The sequence below is a fragment of the Ascaphus truei genome, chromosome 4, assembly GCF_040206685.1.
Source record: "Ascaphus truei isolate aAscTru1 chromosome 4, aAscTru1.hap1, whole genome shotgun sequence".
NCBI lineage: Eukaryota > Metazoa > Chordata > Amphibia > Anura > Ascaphidae > Ascaphus > Ascaphus truei.
Window position 1 is genome coordinate 77,857,609 of NC_134486.1, and position 19,789 is coordinate 77,877,397.

Sequence of the window (19,789 nt, forward strand, 5' to 3'; positions counted from 1 at the left end):
ACAGTGACAGTGACTGGGTGACAGTGACTGGGTGACAGTGACAGTGACTGGGTGACAGTGACAGTGACTGGGTGACAGAGACAGTGACTGGGTGACAGAGACAGTGACTGGGTGACAGAGACAGTGACTGGGTGACAGAGACAGTGACTGGGTGACAGAGACAGTGACTGGGTGACAGAGACAGTGACTGGGTGACAGAGACAGTGACTGGGTGACAGAGACAGTGACTGGGTGACAGAGACAGTGACTGGGTGACAGAGACAGTGACTGGGTGACAGAGACTGGGTGACAGTGACTGGGTGACAGTGACTGGGTGGGTGGGTGAGTAGACAGTGGGTGAGTAGACAGTGGGTGAGTAGACAGTGACTGGGTGACAGTGACTGGGTGACAGTGACTGGGTGACAGTGACTGGGTGACAGTGACTGGGTGACAGTGACTGGGTGACAGTGACAGTGACTGGGTGACAGTGACAGGGTGGATGACAGTGACTGGGTGACAGTGACAGTGTGACAGTGACTGGGTGTGTGACAGTGACTGGGTGGGTGGGTGAGTAGACAGTGACTGGGTGACAGTGACTGGGTGACAGTGACTGGGTGACAGTGACTGGGTGACAGTGACTGGGTGACAGAGACAGTGTGACAGTGACTGGGTGGGTGACAGTGACTGGGTGGGTGACAGTGACTGGGTGGGTGACAGTGACATGGTGACAGTGACTGAGTGGGAGAGAGTGACTGGGTGACAGTGACTGGGTGGGAGAGTGTGACTGGGTGACAGGGTGACAGTGACTTACCTTGACCGGGTGGGTGCAGCTTGCCGCCAGACGCTTTCCCCTTCTGCCCGATATCCCTGCGGGAGTTGGGCTTGGGGGCGCGGGTGGGGCCACGGGAGGTGAGGTCGGGGGGACGCGGGAAGCTGGCCGCGGAGGGAAGCGGTGGGAAGCAGGCCGCAGGAGGAGCTGGCTGTTACTTCCCCCTCCGTCCCACGTTGGGAGCAGGGGGGGGGGGGGGAGCGGCCGCAGAGGAGCTTGCTCGTTACTTCCCCCTCCGTCCCACGTTGGGAGCGGGGACCGCGGGGAATCGCGGCCATTTTTTTCAAACTTTTTTTATTTATTATTTCATTAACTGGCGCCCGGCCGGAGTCATCGCGGGCCGCACAGAGAGGCCAGCTGTTGTGCAGTATGTTGGCCGTATGTTGTGCAGGCCTGTAATAGGATATTTAGTATAATAAGCTGATATATCTTTAAATAACCGGTGCAGATAATTTGGAGCCTTTAAATACAAGACATGGTGTGTTGCCACAATTCTCCTTGAGAAAGGCATGGCAGAGACGCCGAAACCAGTTACTATTAGTGGAACTAATAAATCTCAATTTTTTAAGTAGTAGTTTGCAAAGCATCATCGTTTCAGCCATCATGATGATAAAAAGAGCTGCAGCCTATGTGTGTAAACCGATAACTGCGATGAGGTCTTTGTTTTAAGTCGTTTTTTACTATGGAATTTAGAGTCGCAGTTGATGAATCTTCTCTTCCCACGATTCAGGAAAACATAAAGCTGCAAAGAAGCATAATACAGACGGCAATCGTGAGTCAGAAAATGTTTTAATTATGTTTTGTATATACAGTATACTGGTATGCCAGATACACCATCTATGATTATTCAGACCTTTTTACATCACTATAATGTCAAAGAGTTGTTGGCAAAGGTATAATTGAAGGAATAAATGTAACTGCCACAGAAAAATTATTTGTGCCAAATAGATTTAAGAAAAAAAATTTTTTTTTTAAATGGTGCCATTTTTACTTAAAAAAAATTAAATACAAATTTGACCGTGGTGTCACTAATCTCCCAAAGACATGCAACTTTCCATTGGTCCATAGAGTGAGCCCTGGGAAAGTATTTTGCAGGTGAACAAACCTGCTCGGTTATCCTGTCCTCTGTTGCTCTACTGCTAAAACTCTGACACAGGCCCTCATTCTCTCCCGGCTTGACTATTGAAACCTTCTACTGTCCGGCCTTCCTGCCTCTCCCCTGTAACCCCTACAATCTATCTTAAACGCTGCGGCTAGATTCCCTTTACTCTCTCCTAAATCTGTCTCAGCATCTCTCCTGCTCTAATCCCTCTCATCACTCCATCTAAAATCCCGTACTACAGCTCAATCCCGTTGTAGCGCGATGCGCTATAACGCAGATCCGCATATAACGCGATGTGAGCGTGGACCCCGAATATTTAATTAAAAAAAAAAATTGCCAAACTTTACACATACACACACATACATAATACACCCCCCCCCCCTACCTCTGGTGGTGCTAGGGATCATGGTGGGGCTGCTGGCGCCTCACTCCTGCCTTCTCCCTCTCCCCAATATGCTTGGGGATCGTGGTGGGGCTGCTGGGGAAAGTGCTGGGGCATTGTGGTGGGGCTGCTGGGGGAAGTGCTGGGGAAAGTGCTGGGACATTGTGGTGGGGCTGCTGGGGGAAGTGCTGGGGAAAGTGCTGGGACATTGTGGTGGGGCTGCTGGGGGAAGTGCGGTGGGGCTGCTGGGGGAAGTGCTGGGGCTGCTGTGGGGATCGTGTAGAACGGGTGAACCACGGTTAACCCACCAGGCGCTCAGAAAAACCACAATGCTGCTGAATGGTATTGCCAATGTAATCTTGGGACACTGGTTAAGGTAAACCCCAAGCAAAGTGAGTATATATGTATACAGTCTTTCCCAGCAACTGGCTTCTAACAAGCACCAATATAGTTTGAGACAAAAATAACTCACTCACGAATGGGGTTGGTGGCACCGTAACTACCAGGTCCTCCTCTCTTTTGCAAAACCGCCGATCCTGCTGTAAAGACTCCTCTGTATGATAGCAGATACTGCATCAGTGTGGCGCCGTAGTGCCACAACCAACTGACACCTCTTCTAGCCACCAACCCTGCACCCGCTCCGTCGTGGTGGGTGGTCACGTGACCGACGGCAGTGTCGGGACTTCCGGGTTTCAGCAGAGACACAGCGGGATACCAGCAACAGCCCGGCGTGCTGACGGCAGTCAGCAATACTGTAGAAATCCTCCCGATGGAGGTCTAGACGCCGCACAGCCGTAGCAGAAGGATAAAAGAAGGCTGATGTAGTGAATAAAAAGAACTTTATTGGCACAGTGTGCAAACGGATCCTCTGACGCGTTTCAGCCTGTCAGGCCTTTGACAGGCTGAAACGCGTCAGAGGATCCGTTTGCACACTGTGCCAATAAAGTTCTTTTTATTCACTACATCAGCCTTCTTTTATCCTTCTGCTACGGCTGTGCGGCGTCTAGACCTCCATCGGGAGGATTTCTACAGTATTGCTGGGGGGATCGGGCTGCTGGGGGTATCGTGGTGGGTTTGGGCTGCTCGGGGAAGTGCTGGGGCTGCTGGGGGGATCGTGGTGGGGAAGTGCTGGGGGCGATCGGGGTATGGATCGGGGTGTGGATCGGGCTGCTGGGGGAAGTGCTGGGGCTGCCGGCGCCTCACTCCTGCCTCCTCCCTCCAATCGGGCGCGCGGCGGCCATTTTTAAAAAAAAAATAGCACAACCCCGGTTATAACGCGGTCGGATTGTGTGGCCCCCGACCACCACGTTATAACGGGGATCAGCTGTAATTATAGAATCCTCCTCCTCTTTTTTAAGATTATACACTTCTGCCTCCCCTTATATCTCAGCCCTAATTTCTCAAAATACACCTGCATAACTCATACGTTCTACTCGCAAATGTCTTCTGTATACCCCTTTTGTATTTTAAGCCCTCTCCCACCTAAAACCTTTCACTCACTACCCCATACATCTGTACTGCCTTTTACTTCAATATCCACCTGGCGCCCTCTCTTTCCACCTTTAAGACCTTTGTTAAAACACACCTTTTAATGAAGCATATGGGTAACACCGCTGGCCAATGCTATACATCTCATATGCACTGACCTGGGCTCCTAGCAGACGCACTTACAAGAACGCCCTCCTACTGTCTCTGTAAGTTCTAACCACTTACCACTTAGATTGTAAACTCTTCGGGTTAGGAACACCTTTTCCTATTGTTTTGTCTGAAGCGCTTATTCCCATTATTATAATACTATTGTATGCCACGTGTATTATAAAGTACATAAAAGGTATAAAGTACCTGGATGGCGCTATATAAAAAGATATACATACAAAAAGTTTGTGAACCCATTAGGATTTTCACATTTCAAACCTAAAATGTTATTAGATCTTAATCTAAGTCCTAATAATAGATGAATATAACCCGATCAAAGAAATTACACAAAAACATGATACTTTTTCAACATTTATTTATCCACAAATTATTCAACATTCAATATCCATGTGTGATAAAGTATGTGATCCTTCAGATTCAGTACATGGTGGCACCCCCTTGAGCAGCAATGACTTCAACTAAGCGTTTCCTGTAACTGCTGGTTAGTCTCACATCGGATTTGAGGAATTTTGGCTCATTCCTCCTTACAGAACTACTTCAACTCATGACCCACTTTCGCTTCAGCTCACAGACAGATGGCCCGACATTCTGCCCTAGAATCTTCTGATAGCAATGCAGAATTCATGGTTGTGTCAATGATGGCAAGCCGTCCAGGTCCTGAGGCATACCCAAACCATCAGACTCCTACCACCATGCTTGACGGTTGGGGTGAGGTTCTTCTGATCGAACGCAGTGTTTAGTTTTTGCCAAAGATCAAGTTTTTATCGCCCTAATAATCCCCTTTAATTTAGCTGATAAAACCAGGGTTTTACTTACTTTTACAAACCCTGACTCTTAATTACTCATTGTTTGTCTAATTCATACATCGTTTCAAAATACACAAAATACTGTATATAGAATTGGTTAATATAAACCCTATTGGATATTTAAGAAAAGACTCGTTTTGATTCAAGAAGGTGATCATGTCAAAACTATAGCATTTCCATAATTATCATCTGGGTTCACAAACTTTTTCTCGCCTTTATACATACATCTATGCAGGTCAATGGGCCATGGGTTAGCTTTGAGGGACCACCAGTTCAGGTATTAAAACTAAACTCCTGACCTGTGCGACTGCTGCTTTAACAAGGGAGTATAATCAAAATACGCAGTTGGAAGCAAGATATTTATTGTAATGCTTTCCAAGACTGTCCTATGTCATTCTAATGAAGAAACAAGTAAAACAAGACCAGTTTACCCGCATAGCTACCGTAACACAATAGCCATTATTGGCAGGTGAACAGGTGAAATCCATATCAGGCAAGTAGCCTACAGTATAACTAATTAACAACAGTAGAAAAAATAAACAAACATGTACCAAACAAAATATGTGGTCACTTCCGATACCACACACGACTTTCTGACTTATACGCTTTTCATGAGCAATATAATGTATTCCAGTTTTACCTTTAAATGTGAGCTTGAATAATGGGTGACATGCATCTTCAAAATTGCTTTTGTAGTCACAAGGCGCCAAAAATGTAACTGATGGATTATGCAGCGGTATAGTATTGTGATTAAATGACAAGGACTGAATCTGAACAGTGATTTTAGCACGGCTTTGAAACCAACAAAATAAGGCATAGGCTTATAATACTTTCTTTTAAAAAAATAGGCCAGGGGTGGGCAACGCCAGTCCTCAAAGGCCACCAACAGGTCAGGCTTTCAGGATATCCCTGGTCCAGCATAGGTGGCTCAATTGAAGACTTCACCACCTGTGCTGAAGCAGGGATATCCTGAAAACCTAACCTGTTGGGGGCCCTTGAGTTCTGGAGTTGCCCACCCCTAGCATAGGTTTTCAAATTGTGTTTGTATCATATTTTGCAAAAAAAAGATTCAAAATTGAAAAAGAATTGGCACAGAAAACAAACAGTTATGAGAAAGGTTGTACAATATTTGACTTAAACATGTGCGGCATGTTCGTAACTAAGCTCCAAAAGCAGCTGATCGCACCGCGATTATCCAAAAACTATCTTGTATGGCAGTTTGTGCCCGATGGAAGTGCGATCGGCTGCTTTCCAGCTTAGGTTATTAAGGACACTGCGAATATCTGATGAAAGCTGTCTCCAACAGAATATATCATTAGCTTTCTGATATAATTGTATGTTAAAGTATCGTGGTGGCTGCAGGAGCTAGTATTTGCCACACATTTCATTGCGTGCACCCCAGCTATCAAGTCGTACATGACTTATGCGTGCAGCATCAAATATAAGTCTGTGAACTCAATGTACAGCATTAGCAGTTTAACCTATGTTGTATACAGCCTAATAAAACAAAACAGGAACAAATGGAAGTAGAATCGTTCTTACCCTGGGTTGTAAAGCATTACAGCTGAAAGGTTTTCACAAGATTTTGACAGGTCCGTCATAGATAAACTAAAAGAGGAAAGCAGGCCACTCTGCAGAACAGGAAGGCAACAGATGCAAAAGCATTAAAAATAAACAGCGTGATTATCATTATTTAGTTACTGCTTTCATGCACAGACACCTATACAAGTAAATGTATTTATTTATAAAATATTTTACCAGGAAGTAATACATTTAGAGTAACCTCTCGTTTTCTTATGCCCTGGGCATAGAGTTAAGATGACAAATAATACATGGATACAAATACAGTTACATAAGTGAACGGGGATTTCGCTCTGCTATCCAGTGGTTAAAATGTTGATGATACATTCTATAATAAGGCATCCCATCAGAGTTACACCAACTAATTTAGTGTTTATTAATATTCTCAATAATGGTTTATTTTTTCGGAGACGCTTTTAATTTTAAGCACCATTGTGTAATGCTCTCAGACGGAAGTATAAAATGGGAGGTACTGAAGGATTAGAATGCCTAGGAATGAGAGCATATTAACGTTCTACGAACACTTATGTTGGACAGTACACAAGCGCTTGTATCAAGAGGATTTGCAATGGAAATGAGGGCGATATCTTCATTTTCCGTTGTTTTACTTTAGGTTACAAGAACATATATCAGCTAAATCTCAACTCCAGTCCAGTTTTAAGGATATCCCTGCTTTAGCACAGGTGGCTCAATCAGTGGCTCAGTCGAAGACTGATAGAGCCACCTGTGATGGAGTCGGGATATCCTTAAACCTGACCTGTTGGGAGTTCTTGAGGACTAGAGTTGAGAACCACTGAGCTACGTTTCAGGGAGCATTGGTCACTATGGACAATCTATGCTGTGTAATATCCATCCTTCAGTGTCTTTAGAAAAAATTGCATTGGAAAAAACGTGCGCGAGCTGGGCGTTGACACCTCGTAAATAGACGCTCATATTGTTCGTGTTGCTTTCAATTGCTATTGGCTATAAACTGTACATTATTTAATGTGTTGCTCATTCTAATTTCAAACGAATCATATACTAACAGGCTTTTTATGCTATATTTTACTGAATATCTTAATGGGAAAGATGAGGTAAAATCTAAACTGGAGGTTCTAAAGTACTAAACCATTTGGGTCTACAGCTGTTTAAGAAGATATCCACGCTCATTTTGATGTCTATTGTTCATGCAATGGTGTAATATGCAAATACTATAATTAGCACAGACTTGTGCTGCCCTTGAGTGGTGCGACAGTAGTTTAGTTAGTACACTGAATTCTATGCAAATGGGACATTTGGTCGCGCTGCGACGAAGTCCCTGCCGGCTTTTGGACGCAGTGGGACCCGGCGCCGCCAGTCGACTCTACAATAAGGAAGGTTTTAGGGTAGGGGGTTATCTTAAAGGGGTTTCAGTAGTTAGGGTAGGGCTAGAGGGTTAACTTTAGAGGTTTTATCGGTTATGGTTGGGGGTTAACTTTAGGGGTTTATGGTAAGGATATAAAGTTTTTAGGGTAGAGGGTAGTGTTTGTATTCATGGCGAAGAGGCCAGCGGCAGAGGATCCCTGTGGCGGGGTCACTTGAGTCAAAATGCTGGTGCAGATTTGGTTGTGTCGAATCAGCCGCGACCCAATATCCGGACCTAGACTGAATTTCACATGCTTGTTATAAACAAGCTTTCAAGCCTTTATAAGTTTGCCTTAAAGCAGGATTATTGGAATTTGCTATTGCCCATTATCAGTACAAATGGAAAGGACAAACTAGCTGTCCTTGAGGGAGTCTACCGATCCGGCATTACTGTAAGTTCAATCAAACTTCATAAACATAAAAACTTTTGCAATGAGGTCAATGCAAATGCTTAGAACATCTAACCGTATAATAATATTAATCCTCGCCTTACCTTCCTTTTTTCCCTCAATTTAGCAGCTTCTTTTGGATGATTAAAACGAAACATATTGGTTCTTCCCAGCAAAATAACAGCACCTTAAAGGAAGAACATGTATGTTAGTCATACAGAAGAATATTGCTGTAATCAGGATGAAAAAAGTGATTATCTCTATAACTTAACTAAATCTTGGATCAACTAATTAAAAGTAAAATACATATTTGTTTTTCACAGTATGACTGCTGTTGCCATCAGTGTACATTATCCTTATTCATCTCATTCTTACATTGTCCCTGTGCTTGTACTGAAGTACATCAGACATTGTGTTCAACTACACAAGTAGTTCTCCAAAGGGGCCAGATCAGAAAACATTTAGAAGTAGAAGGGCCACATGGTAGTGTAATTTTTGATTTAGATCAAAATAATGGTATCTCAACCTTTCGCAAGCAATAATAGCATTTGTACCATATGTAGCCAGGTCACTTGATGGCTACTATTCTGCTCTTGGGCTGGCAGTAAACCCTGGTGCAATCAGGTTGCCAGTAGTTGTTATGGGGTTTTCCCCCTCTGAGGAGCTGCATTTGAGTGATCGCGGGAAGCGGTGACATCAGGCCTGGGCATGACCAATCATGAGCCAGACCTGGTGCCCTCCTCCTGGCTGTACTTAAAGGCAGTACCACCCTAAATTCAGTAGTGCCTTCCCCCACTTGAGGAAGGCAGGTCACACATTGGACTTACTCTATTCCTCTTCCCCTTGGGGGAGAGCGAGTGTAGACCATCCCTCTGCCTCTGCTAGGGAGGTAGGGAAGAGCTAGGACGGCTGCTGGTGCCCCTGGCCTGTAGTGACAGTCCAGGGACCATCATCCAGTGAATAGCTGAGAGACTGTATTGGGCAGAACCTGCCTTGTTCCTGTAACTGTACAGAAGAGTAATAACCCCGTTCCTGTTTGCATATACCTCCTGCCTGGTGCATGACCTTACTGAGGGGAGAGGTAATACGTTCTACCGTAGGAGATCACCTTCAGTTCCTGGAGCCTACGGCAGATGGAGGCGCTGCACTGCTAAAGATATATGTGGGGTATGAACCCCAGAAGCCTGGTCCTGTGTCCCCACTACCATCGGCGGATGACTCAGCCCACCTGTTACCCGCAGGTATCATGCACCACACGACCCGTAATGGCCAAATCTCCCACCGGGTGGGGGAAACACCATTACACATATATTTTACATTACCTTAATTTACAAGTAAGTTTGTGGGGGGGGGGGGGGGGGAGGTTATTAACCTGGCTGTCTAAGCAGCTAGTATGAAACGTTATCGGGTCACTTAATGGATTCTGTAAAAAAATATTTCTGACCAGGACAGTCTGAAAGAAATGAAATCACAAAAACAATGTATCCGTGATAATGGACACATTAATTATAGGAACATTTGAAGCCATTTCAGGCTTGCAAACCTAGCTTACAAACAAATAAGAGGGACACGATGTTCTTGAGCCCTCAATATATTTGCTATGATAGAGCAAAATACATTAATGGGTGACCCAGGCACCAACTAGAAAGGACAAAGCAATTTATTTTTGCTCAATACAACAATATGGCACTAAATTAAACTGAAAATATTTGCAGGGATAGCACTGAAGCACTAAGTGCCCCTTTTAGAGAAATGAAAAACACTTTTACTTTACTATGCCTCCTCTTACTCTCATCTCTACCAGCAGGTTACAGGTTACTTCAATTTGCACTAATTTTGAAAGAGTGTAGTCATGCTTAGTATTACTGTGCACTGCAGCATTTCATTTTTCAAGGATGGCAGGATAGAATGGGGCAGGGGGGCCGACATGTTATAATGTTATTATGTTATTTCAAAATCCTATTCAACATGACATTTGCACATTTCAGGATCTATTTGTCAAGCTTTACATCTCGGCATTATGGCTTTTTGCAAGCACAAGCACTCAAAGGGATTTTGCAGAGTCTTATTCTTCACATATGTCAAGTAGGTTGTATTGCATCATATGTTATTAGAAGTTGAATTTAGCAGCTATGGTTTACCAGTGAATTCATTTTGTAACCCCTTAAAATTACAATTGCATAGCAAACTTGTCACGGTTTGTGATACCCTTTTAAAGACAACTATAAGATGAAGGGGCTTGTGAGGTTTGGAAAGCTCTGTACAGTACATTTGTTTTATTAATGATTAACTTCCATGTTGGTCCATTAAAATATATCAAAACTTACAACTACTCTACACTGCTCACAGTAGAAGTACTGTAAAATTGTTAAAATGTCCCTTCTCCTAATATGCACAAAAAGTGCTAATATGCATTAACTCCTTTATTAAGTGTATAACAGGAATGGCCCACCAGTGTATAAAGCAACTGGAAGTTGCTTGTTAGCTCTAGTGTTTTAGGGTTTAGAAAAGATCAGGGGTGGGCAACTCCAGTCTTCAAGGACCACCACCAGGTCAGGTTTTCAGGATATCCCTGTTTCAGCATAGGTGGCTCAGTCACTTATCCCTGCTTCAGTGCAGATGGCTATCTTGAGGACTGGAGTTGGCCACCTCTGGAATAGAGCATTAGAGTTCTATGAAGCAGCACAGGGGTCCCCCTAGGGTGTGCAATGTTTTATAGCAGTTTATGATAGTAGCGGGGTCAGATTTAAAAAGCTAGGTAATTATGTTTGTGGGTTTTTAACATGCAGGCGGGGTGGGGGAGAGATGTGGGTGTTATGAAAAAGAGAATGCAATGACGGACAGAGGCACACAATGTGATAGTTCTCCCAGGGCAATATTAAGTAAGCACTTCAACAGTTCTGAAAGTGATACTTTGGGCAAACAGAATATTTGTTAAAACGAGCTGTTAAAGCTACAATCCATGCTGCTCGCAATACTTTTTGTGCCAAAAGGTCCGCAGAACTGATCCATGGTTATATTTAAAAAAAAAAAAAAAAAAAAAATGCGGTGGGAATTTGCCGTTTTGAGAGTAATACGCTTTCCCAATAGGATGATGGTCAAAAAATAAAATAAAAAATGTATTCACTTATTTTTGCTGAAATCCAACTTGACCTACAGTACATCGATTCTACAACCCCAACACATCTCTCATATCTACTGTATGCCACTGAACATCCTTGGTCCGTTTGTCCCTGCTCAGATTAACCTAATGGACACTTTCCCCTAGCAAGTGGATCGTAGATCCTACTTAATACTGTACATCCTGACAGCACACAAAAGGCAGTAGTAGCATTTGTAAGGTTACCATGTCAAGAGTGAGCACTGAACAAAATATGGAATAAAATAGTAACAGCTGTTTGATAAGGTAATGGAAGGAAATGTTGGCCATGTTTGTATAATGTACAGTATAAGCAGAGTTTCCTAATTTCTGAACAAATTAATTGCAGTGCGTCTGTCTTTTACCGCACTTTAGGAACAGGGATCTACAGAAAGTTTATTTTGGGCACAAAAACCCTGCATTTAACCCACATGCAAGTAAGGCTATCTTTAATTATTTTTACCACTTACTCTACACTTTTGTTTTAAATAAAATTTGAAACAAAATTTGGCTGCATTACAAAAGAAAAGCAATCCATGATACTTTACTAAAAATGCAGCCACACTTTAAGTGTCTGTTCAAGCTTAAATATTTCTTACATTTCAACATGCTAGCGACTACAAAAAAGCAGCATGTTTAATTTACAAGAGATCATTTGCATCATTATGGTGTGAATGAGTTCTTTATTCATCTACAGTGGTGCCAATCAGGGCAAGTGAAGGGGGTGTTGCCTTGATTAATGAATAACCAATCTTTATTTTAATTTTTTTTACATTGTTTCCAGTTTTAAATTACTCATCTTTAAGGTATGAAAAGTTCCTGACTTCTAATGTGCATCTGACACCTTCCATAAAAAAAAAAGCCTAACAAAGCTATTACATCTTTTCCCCTCATTCTCCTTCTCAGAGCCTCTGTCTTCTTTCATCACCTATTTGCCATTAGATGGTGAACGCCTATTAGTCGAGACTTGTGTACACCTCTGTGCTAAAATATAATGGCCATTTGTAGGCATTAGTACAATTGAAAACTTGCCTCTTGACTTATGAGGCCTTACTGACTGCAGTTCTGATTATTTGGATGAACTTCTAAGATACTGCATTTCCCACCATGCCAAGAACGCTTAATACTCACATTTTGTAAGCACAGTAATGTCAGACAATCTTTTGGGCAGCAAATGTTTTTCAATTACAGTACCGTATTTCCCTCAGCTGCAGAATTAAACTAGAATGCACTTACATTTTTTTCATTGTTTTCTTCTGAACAGCCATGGTATCCCTTTATTTCCCCCATTAAGTATTTTACTTAGAATATTTCCATTAGAAACTATAAACTATATAGTATATGGGATGAAAAACAAAGTACAAAGGAGCAACTGATCAAGGGACATTAACAATCTTAAAAGGGTTTATTGCTCACTGATTAAGCCCATGGCAGGGACTAGCGGTGTGGAGGGTGGGGCTGTGATAGAGGAGAAGAAACAGGTTGGTAGACGGGTAACAGTTAGCGGAGGAAGCAGGAGGAAGAGACAGGTCAGTTTTGAGCTGGCCCATCCCAATAGATTTGCCAGATTGAAGATGGTCTGGCTGAGGCAGACTTATTCCTCTAGTAGCCAGGGGAATAGTCCCTTCAGCACAGAGGGGGCTCAGGATATTTAAAAACCCATATAACAAGAGACAGGGGTGCCCAATGCTACATCCCATTGACAAAACAAAGCGTAAAAAGTAAAATACTTCAATAATAATAATAAATACTTGGTTATTTAGTTAACCCTTTGGCCAAAGCGTCATAGGCCAAAGGCCAAAGCGTCATAAGCCTGCATACCAACGCCAAGGTATAACCAAATTAACCAAATTAACGCAGAACCATCATAGGTCCTGTTCCTGCAGCAAATGAAAAGACCTCCCAAGTTACAAAGGTGAAGGAGGAGGAGTGAGATCTACAAATCCTCTTTAAGTCTCCTGGTCAGAAAGCGTATTGCACAGCAGATGCTAATGCCAATTATTGACTATGGAGACATAGTATATGGCTCGGCTCCTCAAACCCACCTTAGCAAACTTGACACCCTCTACAATTCAATTTGTCGTTTTGTTCTCCAATGCAACTACAACACACATCACTGCGAAATGCTCAAAGAACTAGATTGGTCATCACTAGAGTCTAGGCGCAAAGTTCACCTTTCCTGTCTCACCCTCAAATACTTTCTGGGCAAGCTACCCAGCTACCTGAACAAGCTCCTCACCCCTACCACATGCAGTACCTATCACCTGAGATCAGACTCCAAAAGACTATTCATGGTCCCAAGACTCAACAAAGTATCCGGACGTTCCTCCTTCTCCTTCCGTGCACCCCAAAACTGGAACAACCTACCAGAGACTCTCATATCCACCACCAGCTTAAGTTCTTTCAAATCTAAGGCTGTCTCACACTTTAATCTGGTCTGTAACTGTTTCATACGCTCATAATATATATTTTCTTTAACTGTGCATGCAATGTCTTGTATATAATGTATACCTTGTTCATTTATGTAACTGTATTTGTAACCATGTATTATTTTGTTTTACTCTGTGCCCAGGACATACTTGAAAACGAGAGGTAACTCTCAATGTATTACTTCCTGGTAAAATATTTTATAAATAAATAAATTTGCTCCAGGAACAGGGCCTATGATGGTTCTTCCCCTCTTACAGAGGTAAAAGGAAGTGTTCACAGTGTAGTGTAGGACCTGCATTAATTTGGTTATACCTTGGCGTTGGTATGCAGGCTTATGACACTTTGGCCAAAGGGTTAACTAAATAACCAAGTATTTATTATTATTATTGAAGTATTTTACTTTTTACCATATATGTTTTGCCAATGGGATGTAGCATTGGGCACCCCTGTCTCTTGCTATATACAATTGCCACGCTCAGTAGCTCTCTTGTTGACATAAATATATATTCATGATGTTGTGGGTGTGGGAGTTTGAGCTAGCTGGGAATGTATGTGTGTTATTTAGAAACCCAGGCAGGTTATGGTGGTAAAGGACACCATTAGAAGGGAAGAAAAGCCAATCTATTGCCATGACAACATGAACCGATTGTGGTCTCCTGGGGTGCTCGGGTTCAGCATATTGCGTATTTGGTAGACCGTTTGTTGGCAGGTACTGGGGATGAACTGACTGTTTTGAAACAAATAAGCACTAATTATCGAGTTGAAGAAAGATAGAGGACCCTAAAACATGATTTGAGGGATCTAGGCTGCAATTTTAAGGCAAGGACCTACAGAAATACTACCAGTGCCATGCACTACACCAGACAAGCAATCGGAGCTTAGAGAGGTACTATAAAAGCATGGCTAAGAAATTGGTGTAGGAAGAAGGCATTTGGGTTTTTAGAGCACTGGGGAGTCTGACGTGCTAGCTTTATAAAAGGGGTAGATTCCACCTCACCCCTGAAATATGGAGCACCTAAAAAGCTGGTACTGGGGCAACCACTAAGCAATGCAACTTGGGATCCGACACCGTGAATATAAGAATGACTAGAAGTAAACTGTCCAGTTAAGCTGTAATCTGTTACTTTTAATGTACAAAGACACCAACAAATTGAATTATTATCAGGTAATATCTTAAGATATTGCAACAAATCTCAGAACCAAGCTGAAAATACTGCTTTCCAATGTCAAGTTATAGCAAGGGTGCTCAACTCCAGTCCTCAAGTACCACCCCCCACAACAGGTCTGGTTCTAAGCATATCCCAGCTTCAGCACAGGTGGCTCAATCAGTCCCTTCAGCACAGGCGGCTCAGTTGTTCGACTGAGCCTCTGAGTCAGACCCTGTGCTGAAGTTTGGATATCATGAAAACCTGTCCTGTTGGGGGGGGGAGGCGGGGGCTTGAAGACTGGCATTACAGGCTGTTCTTATGCCATCATTCCCACCCTCTCCAAGACACTAGCTACCATTCTGTTGTGTATATGTAGATCCGATTCCCTTTCCAGGCTGACCTAGTAAACGTGCATTTGAGAAAAAAGGGGGTTCAGTCAGATTTACTTGTCGTGTGTTTTTCTTTTATTTTTATAAATAGCATGTTTATGGGGAAAATTATATCAAATTAATACTTAAAGATCACAAGTGCCATTTTTAGAGACTCAGCAAAAATGTATAACATTTAAAAATAGAAAAGTAGTAGAGAATTTCCCAACCAAATATGTGGACAGGTTAAAAATGGGCGAGTAATAGCATTACAGGTTTTTCTGGAACCAGCTATTGAGAATGGTGCTGTAAAGACCAGGTTAGCCCAATGCTTATGGATTCAATCAGATTCTTCCATCAGTAGTGTTAGAAAAAATGTCAAAAGGGCTGGGGGGTGAAAACGTTAACCAATTATTAATGTTGCAAAGAAAATTTAATTAACCAGCATAAAAATTAAAAAAAGCATTTAAACAGAATATTTAGAAGTCAGACTCAAACAATGCAAAATCATACAATACTGCATTATATAGGAGAAAAAAAAGCTTTTGTAAGCGGAATAATCTAAATTATTTCATGGAAATAGCTAGGAGTGGTAAGATGTTCTATGTGTTGACAGCTCACAAATCTAAATCACTGTGCCTTTCATTTAGAAGCTATGTCAGCGGTAATGAAATTGTCAATCTCTATTACCTGAGAAATTCCAAAATATGCACTATCCAAGTAATAGAACTGCTAAACACTGGCAATATGCTAAGTGCCATTCTGAATATTGCTTAAAAAAAAAAAAAAAAAGTAAGAAACGAGGTAGACTGTTCACTTATTTCAGAATACTGTAAAACAATGTGTTAAAATACCTTCATTTATGTTTTAATGGTCTTTTAGCCTCAAATATTATAGAAGGCCACCCAAACTAATATGTGAAACATGGGTACCACACCAATAATTTTTACATGTTTCAATTCATTTTGGGCAAAGAAAACGGTTGGTAAACCATTTAGTTAGCAACGCTTTACCAACTCAATTAGATTGCTGCAGGCAAATCAAGGTGGGTTCAATGTATGCTGAACAGCAGCTGAACTGCAAACATATCAAAAACAACAACATGATATAAATACACAGTTATTTCATGGTGTGCAATGTATGCACCATTTGCACATTTCTATGAAGAAGTAAAAACTAACTAGAAAAGCCATTTTATAAGTGCCAGCAGTAATTGAGCGAATGGTGCAAAGACCCAGTGAGCCTGGAATCCATGTTATGAAGCTGAACAGTCAGGAACAAGGTTTAAAAAGCCCCACTCCATACTCGTCAAGCACCTTCACTTTCCCCATTCAAATCCCAGAAAATCCACCTCTTAAAAGAAGCAGCTCATTAAAACATTTTTATGCCTGACCTCCCCTGTCTGCACTTCTAATAATGCACTTTTTACTCCTAATGTGTCTGTAAGGCTCCCGACATAGCACATAGATTGTGAGCTCTTTGGTGCAGGGTCTCCTTTAGCCTTGTCTTGGGATTTACCTGTTGTACTTATTTCAATAGTTTCTAATGTATTTACTGGCTATTATAATGTTATAAAGTGTTGCTTACATGGTTGGCACTATATAAATAAAAGTATACATACTGTACATACCACTGAAGCAAATATGTGAATGGGTGAACAAGGGTTAACCCACCAGGTGCTCCAGAAGTGAAATAGTAGCTGAATGTTGCTTAGTTGTAAAGTCTTAAAGCAGGTCACGGCAAGCTCCACACAAATAGATATAAAAGTCTCTCCCAACAACTGGCTCACCTATGAGCACTAATAACGTTGAGATAAAGGGACTCACGGTTAAGAAGCGTATGATGCCGAGACTTGATGATCCTTGTGATGTCCGTTGCATCGCCAGCCCTCTAGCAACTGCTCCGTCGCAAGGGGCGGTCACATGACCGACGGTGGCTGCGTGATTCAAAGGTAACAAACAGCAACCCGGCGTGCTATCCGAAACAAGCAGGAAACCAGGAACTCCTCCCACAGGAGGCAGGAACGATGCACAGCCGTTGAAAGGCCTTGGGGCTGAAACCCGTCAGAGGATCCGTCAGTTATATACTTTGCCATAATATCGTTTTTTTAGTCACCATCTTAGCCGTCCTCCGCTTTTTCTACGGCTGTGCATCATTCCTGCCTCCTGTGGGAGGAGTTCCTGGTTCACTGAAGCAAATACACTGCTTTGGTTTCCACCGTACCTACATTGTGGAACTTAAAGTGTGTCAATGAAATAAATGATGTATTCTACTAATGTTGCCATTGCATGTTCTTGTCACCTCAAGTAGCACTGCTGCCAGTAATAAGGACGTTTAAAGGCATCAATGGCCCTATTTGCTAAGCAGTCTTCTAACACAAGTTTTCTAACATGAGTCACCTCCCGGCGCTGGAGAACACCTTGCAGCCCAATGACTTGAATGAGCTGTAAGGTGTCTTCTCAAAGCCAAGTGTCTGATGTTAGAAGGCTGCTTAGTAAATATACAAGGTGGTAGGAAAAAATAGGCACTGATACCCAGGCAACAAAGAGAATGAATGAAATCCAGGAGAGCGTGTACCCATAAAACTGATGATATTTAATGGATCATCCAAAAAACAGCTACATCACGGGGTATGCAAACCAGGGTAAGCAGGAATAACTTGGCTCCTAAGATATAGCTACAAAAAAGAGAGATGACTGCCGCTCTCCAACTGTATGAGAATGAATGTATACAAAAATAGGGTGCATACGGGAATAATGCATTACATGAAAAAGGAGGAAGGTTACAGAAGTAGCCTAAAAGAATCCTATTTGCACTCACTACTTACAAATGATGGCTAGGAAAGATTCAATCCTTGGGAGAGGCCCAGTAGCCGTTCATTACACATATTAAAATATTTTATTAAACATATATACAACATATGCACAGAAAAAGAAACCACTATGTGGCTAAAAATAGGGGGTGGGTACGAAGAGGTAAGTGGTCAATATAGCTTAATTAGTTGAACAGGGTGTAGTCGCCCATCAATTAAGGTGGGAGATGTGGGGTGTATATATTGATATGCAGAGGTAATATGTATATCCTCATATACAGCTGAATAGTAGTGTCTATTCTATTCATTCACTGTTAAACATATTCTCCTATCACTGCAGTAATAGCGTATTTCCAACCAGTGTACCATATATGTTGGTACAGGTGTTATTACTACAGACGCCGTTTGCACCGCTACTAGTGTAGCTGTATGTGCCTTATACAGCCCCCAGCATGAGTCACATAGGATCCAAAATGTCACTAAATAGTTTACACAAATAAATCATGGTTTACGAATGCTAAAGTGCAGAATGTGTGTAGAACCAGTAGTGTTCTTAATGTTATATAAGGATCACGTGCCCAGGCTGTTGCGATATTTAAGATGGAAGTATACAACCTGGCATCTTTAGACTGTTCAAACAGAGCTGTCTCGCGCTGCTCAGTACCCGCGCTCCCTGATGACGTCACAGAAGACACGTCATTTCGGACCGACGTACGTTTCGTGCCACCTAGCGCTTTGTCAAGCTAGGTGCGCGAAACGTACGTCGGTCCGAAATGACGTGTCTTCTGTGACGTCATCAGGGAGCGCGGGTACTGAGCAGCGCGAGACAGCTCTGTTTGAACAGTCTAAAGATGCCAGGTTGTATACTTCCATCTTAAATATCGCAACAGCCTGGGCACGTGATCCTTATATAACATTAAGAACACTACTGGTTCTACACACATTCTGCACTTTAGCATTGGTAAACCATGATTTATTTGTGTAAACTATTTAGTGACATTTTGGATCCTATGTGACTCATGCTGGGGGCTGTATAAGGCACATACAGCTACACTAGTAGCGGTGCAAACGGCGCCTGTAGTAATAACACCTGTACCAACATATATGGTACACTGGTTGGAAATACGCTATTACTGCAGTGATAGGAGAATATGTTTAACAGTGAATGAATAGAATAGACACTACTTTTCAGCTGTATATGAGGATATACATATTACCTCTGCATATCAATATATACACCCCACATCTCCCACCTTAATTGATGGGCGACTACACCCTGTTCAACTAATTAAGCTATATTGACCACTTACCTCTTCGTACCCACCCCCTATTTTTAGCCACATAGTGGTTTCTTTTTCTGTGCATATGTTGTATATATGTTTAATAAAATATTTTAATATGTGTAATGAACGGCTACTGGGCCTCTCCCAAGGATTGAATCTTTCCTAGCCATCATTTGAAAGTATTGAGTGCAAATAGGATTCTTTTAGGCTACTTTCTGTAACCTTCCTCCTTCTCCTAAGATATAGCAAAGATTGAAAGTTGATGGGGTATTCTAGATTTACACTGTGTGTTGGCAGGCTTTTCATTTGTTTGCCCAAAAGAGGCAACTCAAAGCAGAGTTACAGTAAAGGGTTAAAGATACCGTCACCCCCAAAACTCTCTTTTTCCTTACCTTATTACAACCTGGTGCCCCGCAGAGCTCAACCGTAATGTCCCAAGCTCTGGGAACCTCCCGAATGCAAGCAAAAACTACAAATATGGGCGATGACGTTGCAGCTTTCT

The 19,789-nt window shown here is 42.3% G+C and overlaps 1 protein-coding gene across 6 annotated transcripts in view; it reads right to left on the reverse strand.

Annotated features, from left to right (window-relative positions):
* KIF16B (kinesin family member 16B) overlaps positions 1-19,789 on the reverse strand; it is a 318,925-nt gene that overhangs the window by 183,234 nt on the left and 115,902 nt on the right. For all 6 annotated transcript variants that reach the window (XM_075596069.1, XM_075596068.1, XM_075596070.1 and 3 more), the window contains 2 exons: positions 8,212-8,294; positions 6,297-6,385 (listed from right to left, as the gene is read on the reverse strand). In XM_075596069.1, the coding sequence (XP_075452184.1) occupies positions 6,297-6,385; positions 8,212-8,294 (172 nt within the window). The remainder of the gene's footprint in view (positions 1-6,296; positions 6,386-8,211; positions 8,295-19,789) is intronic.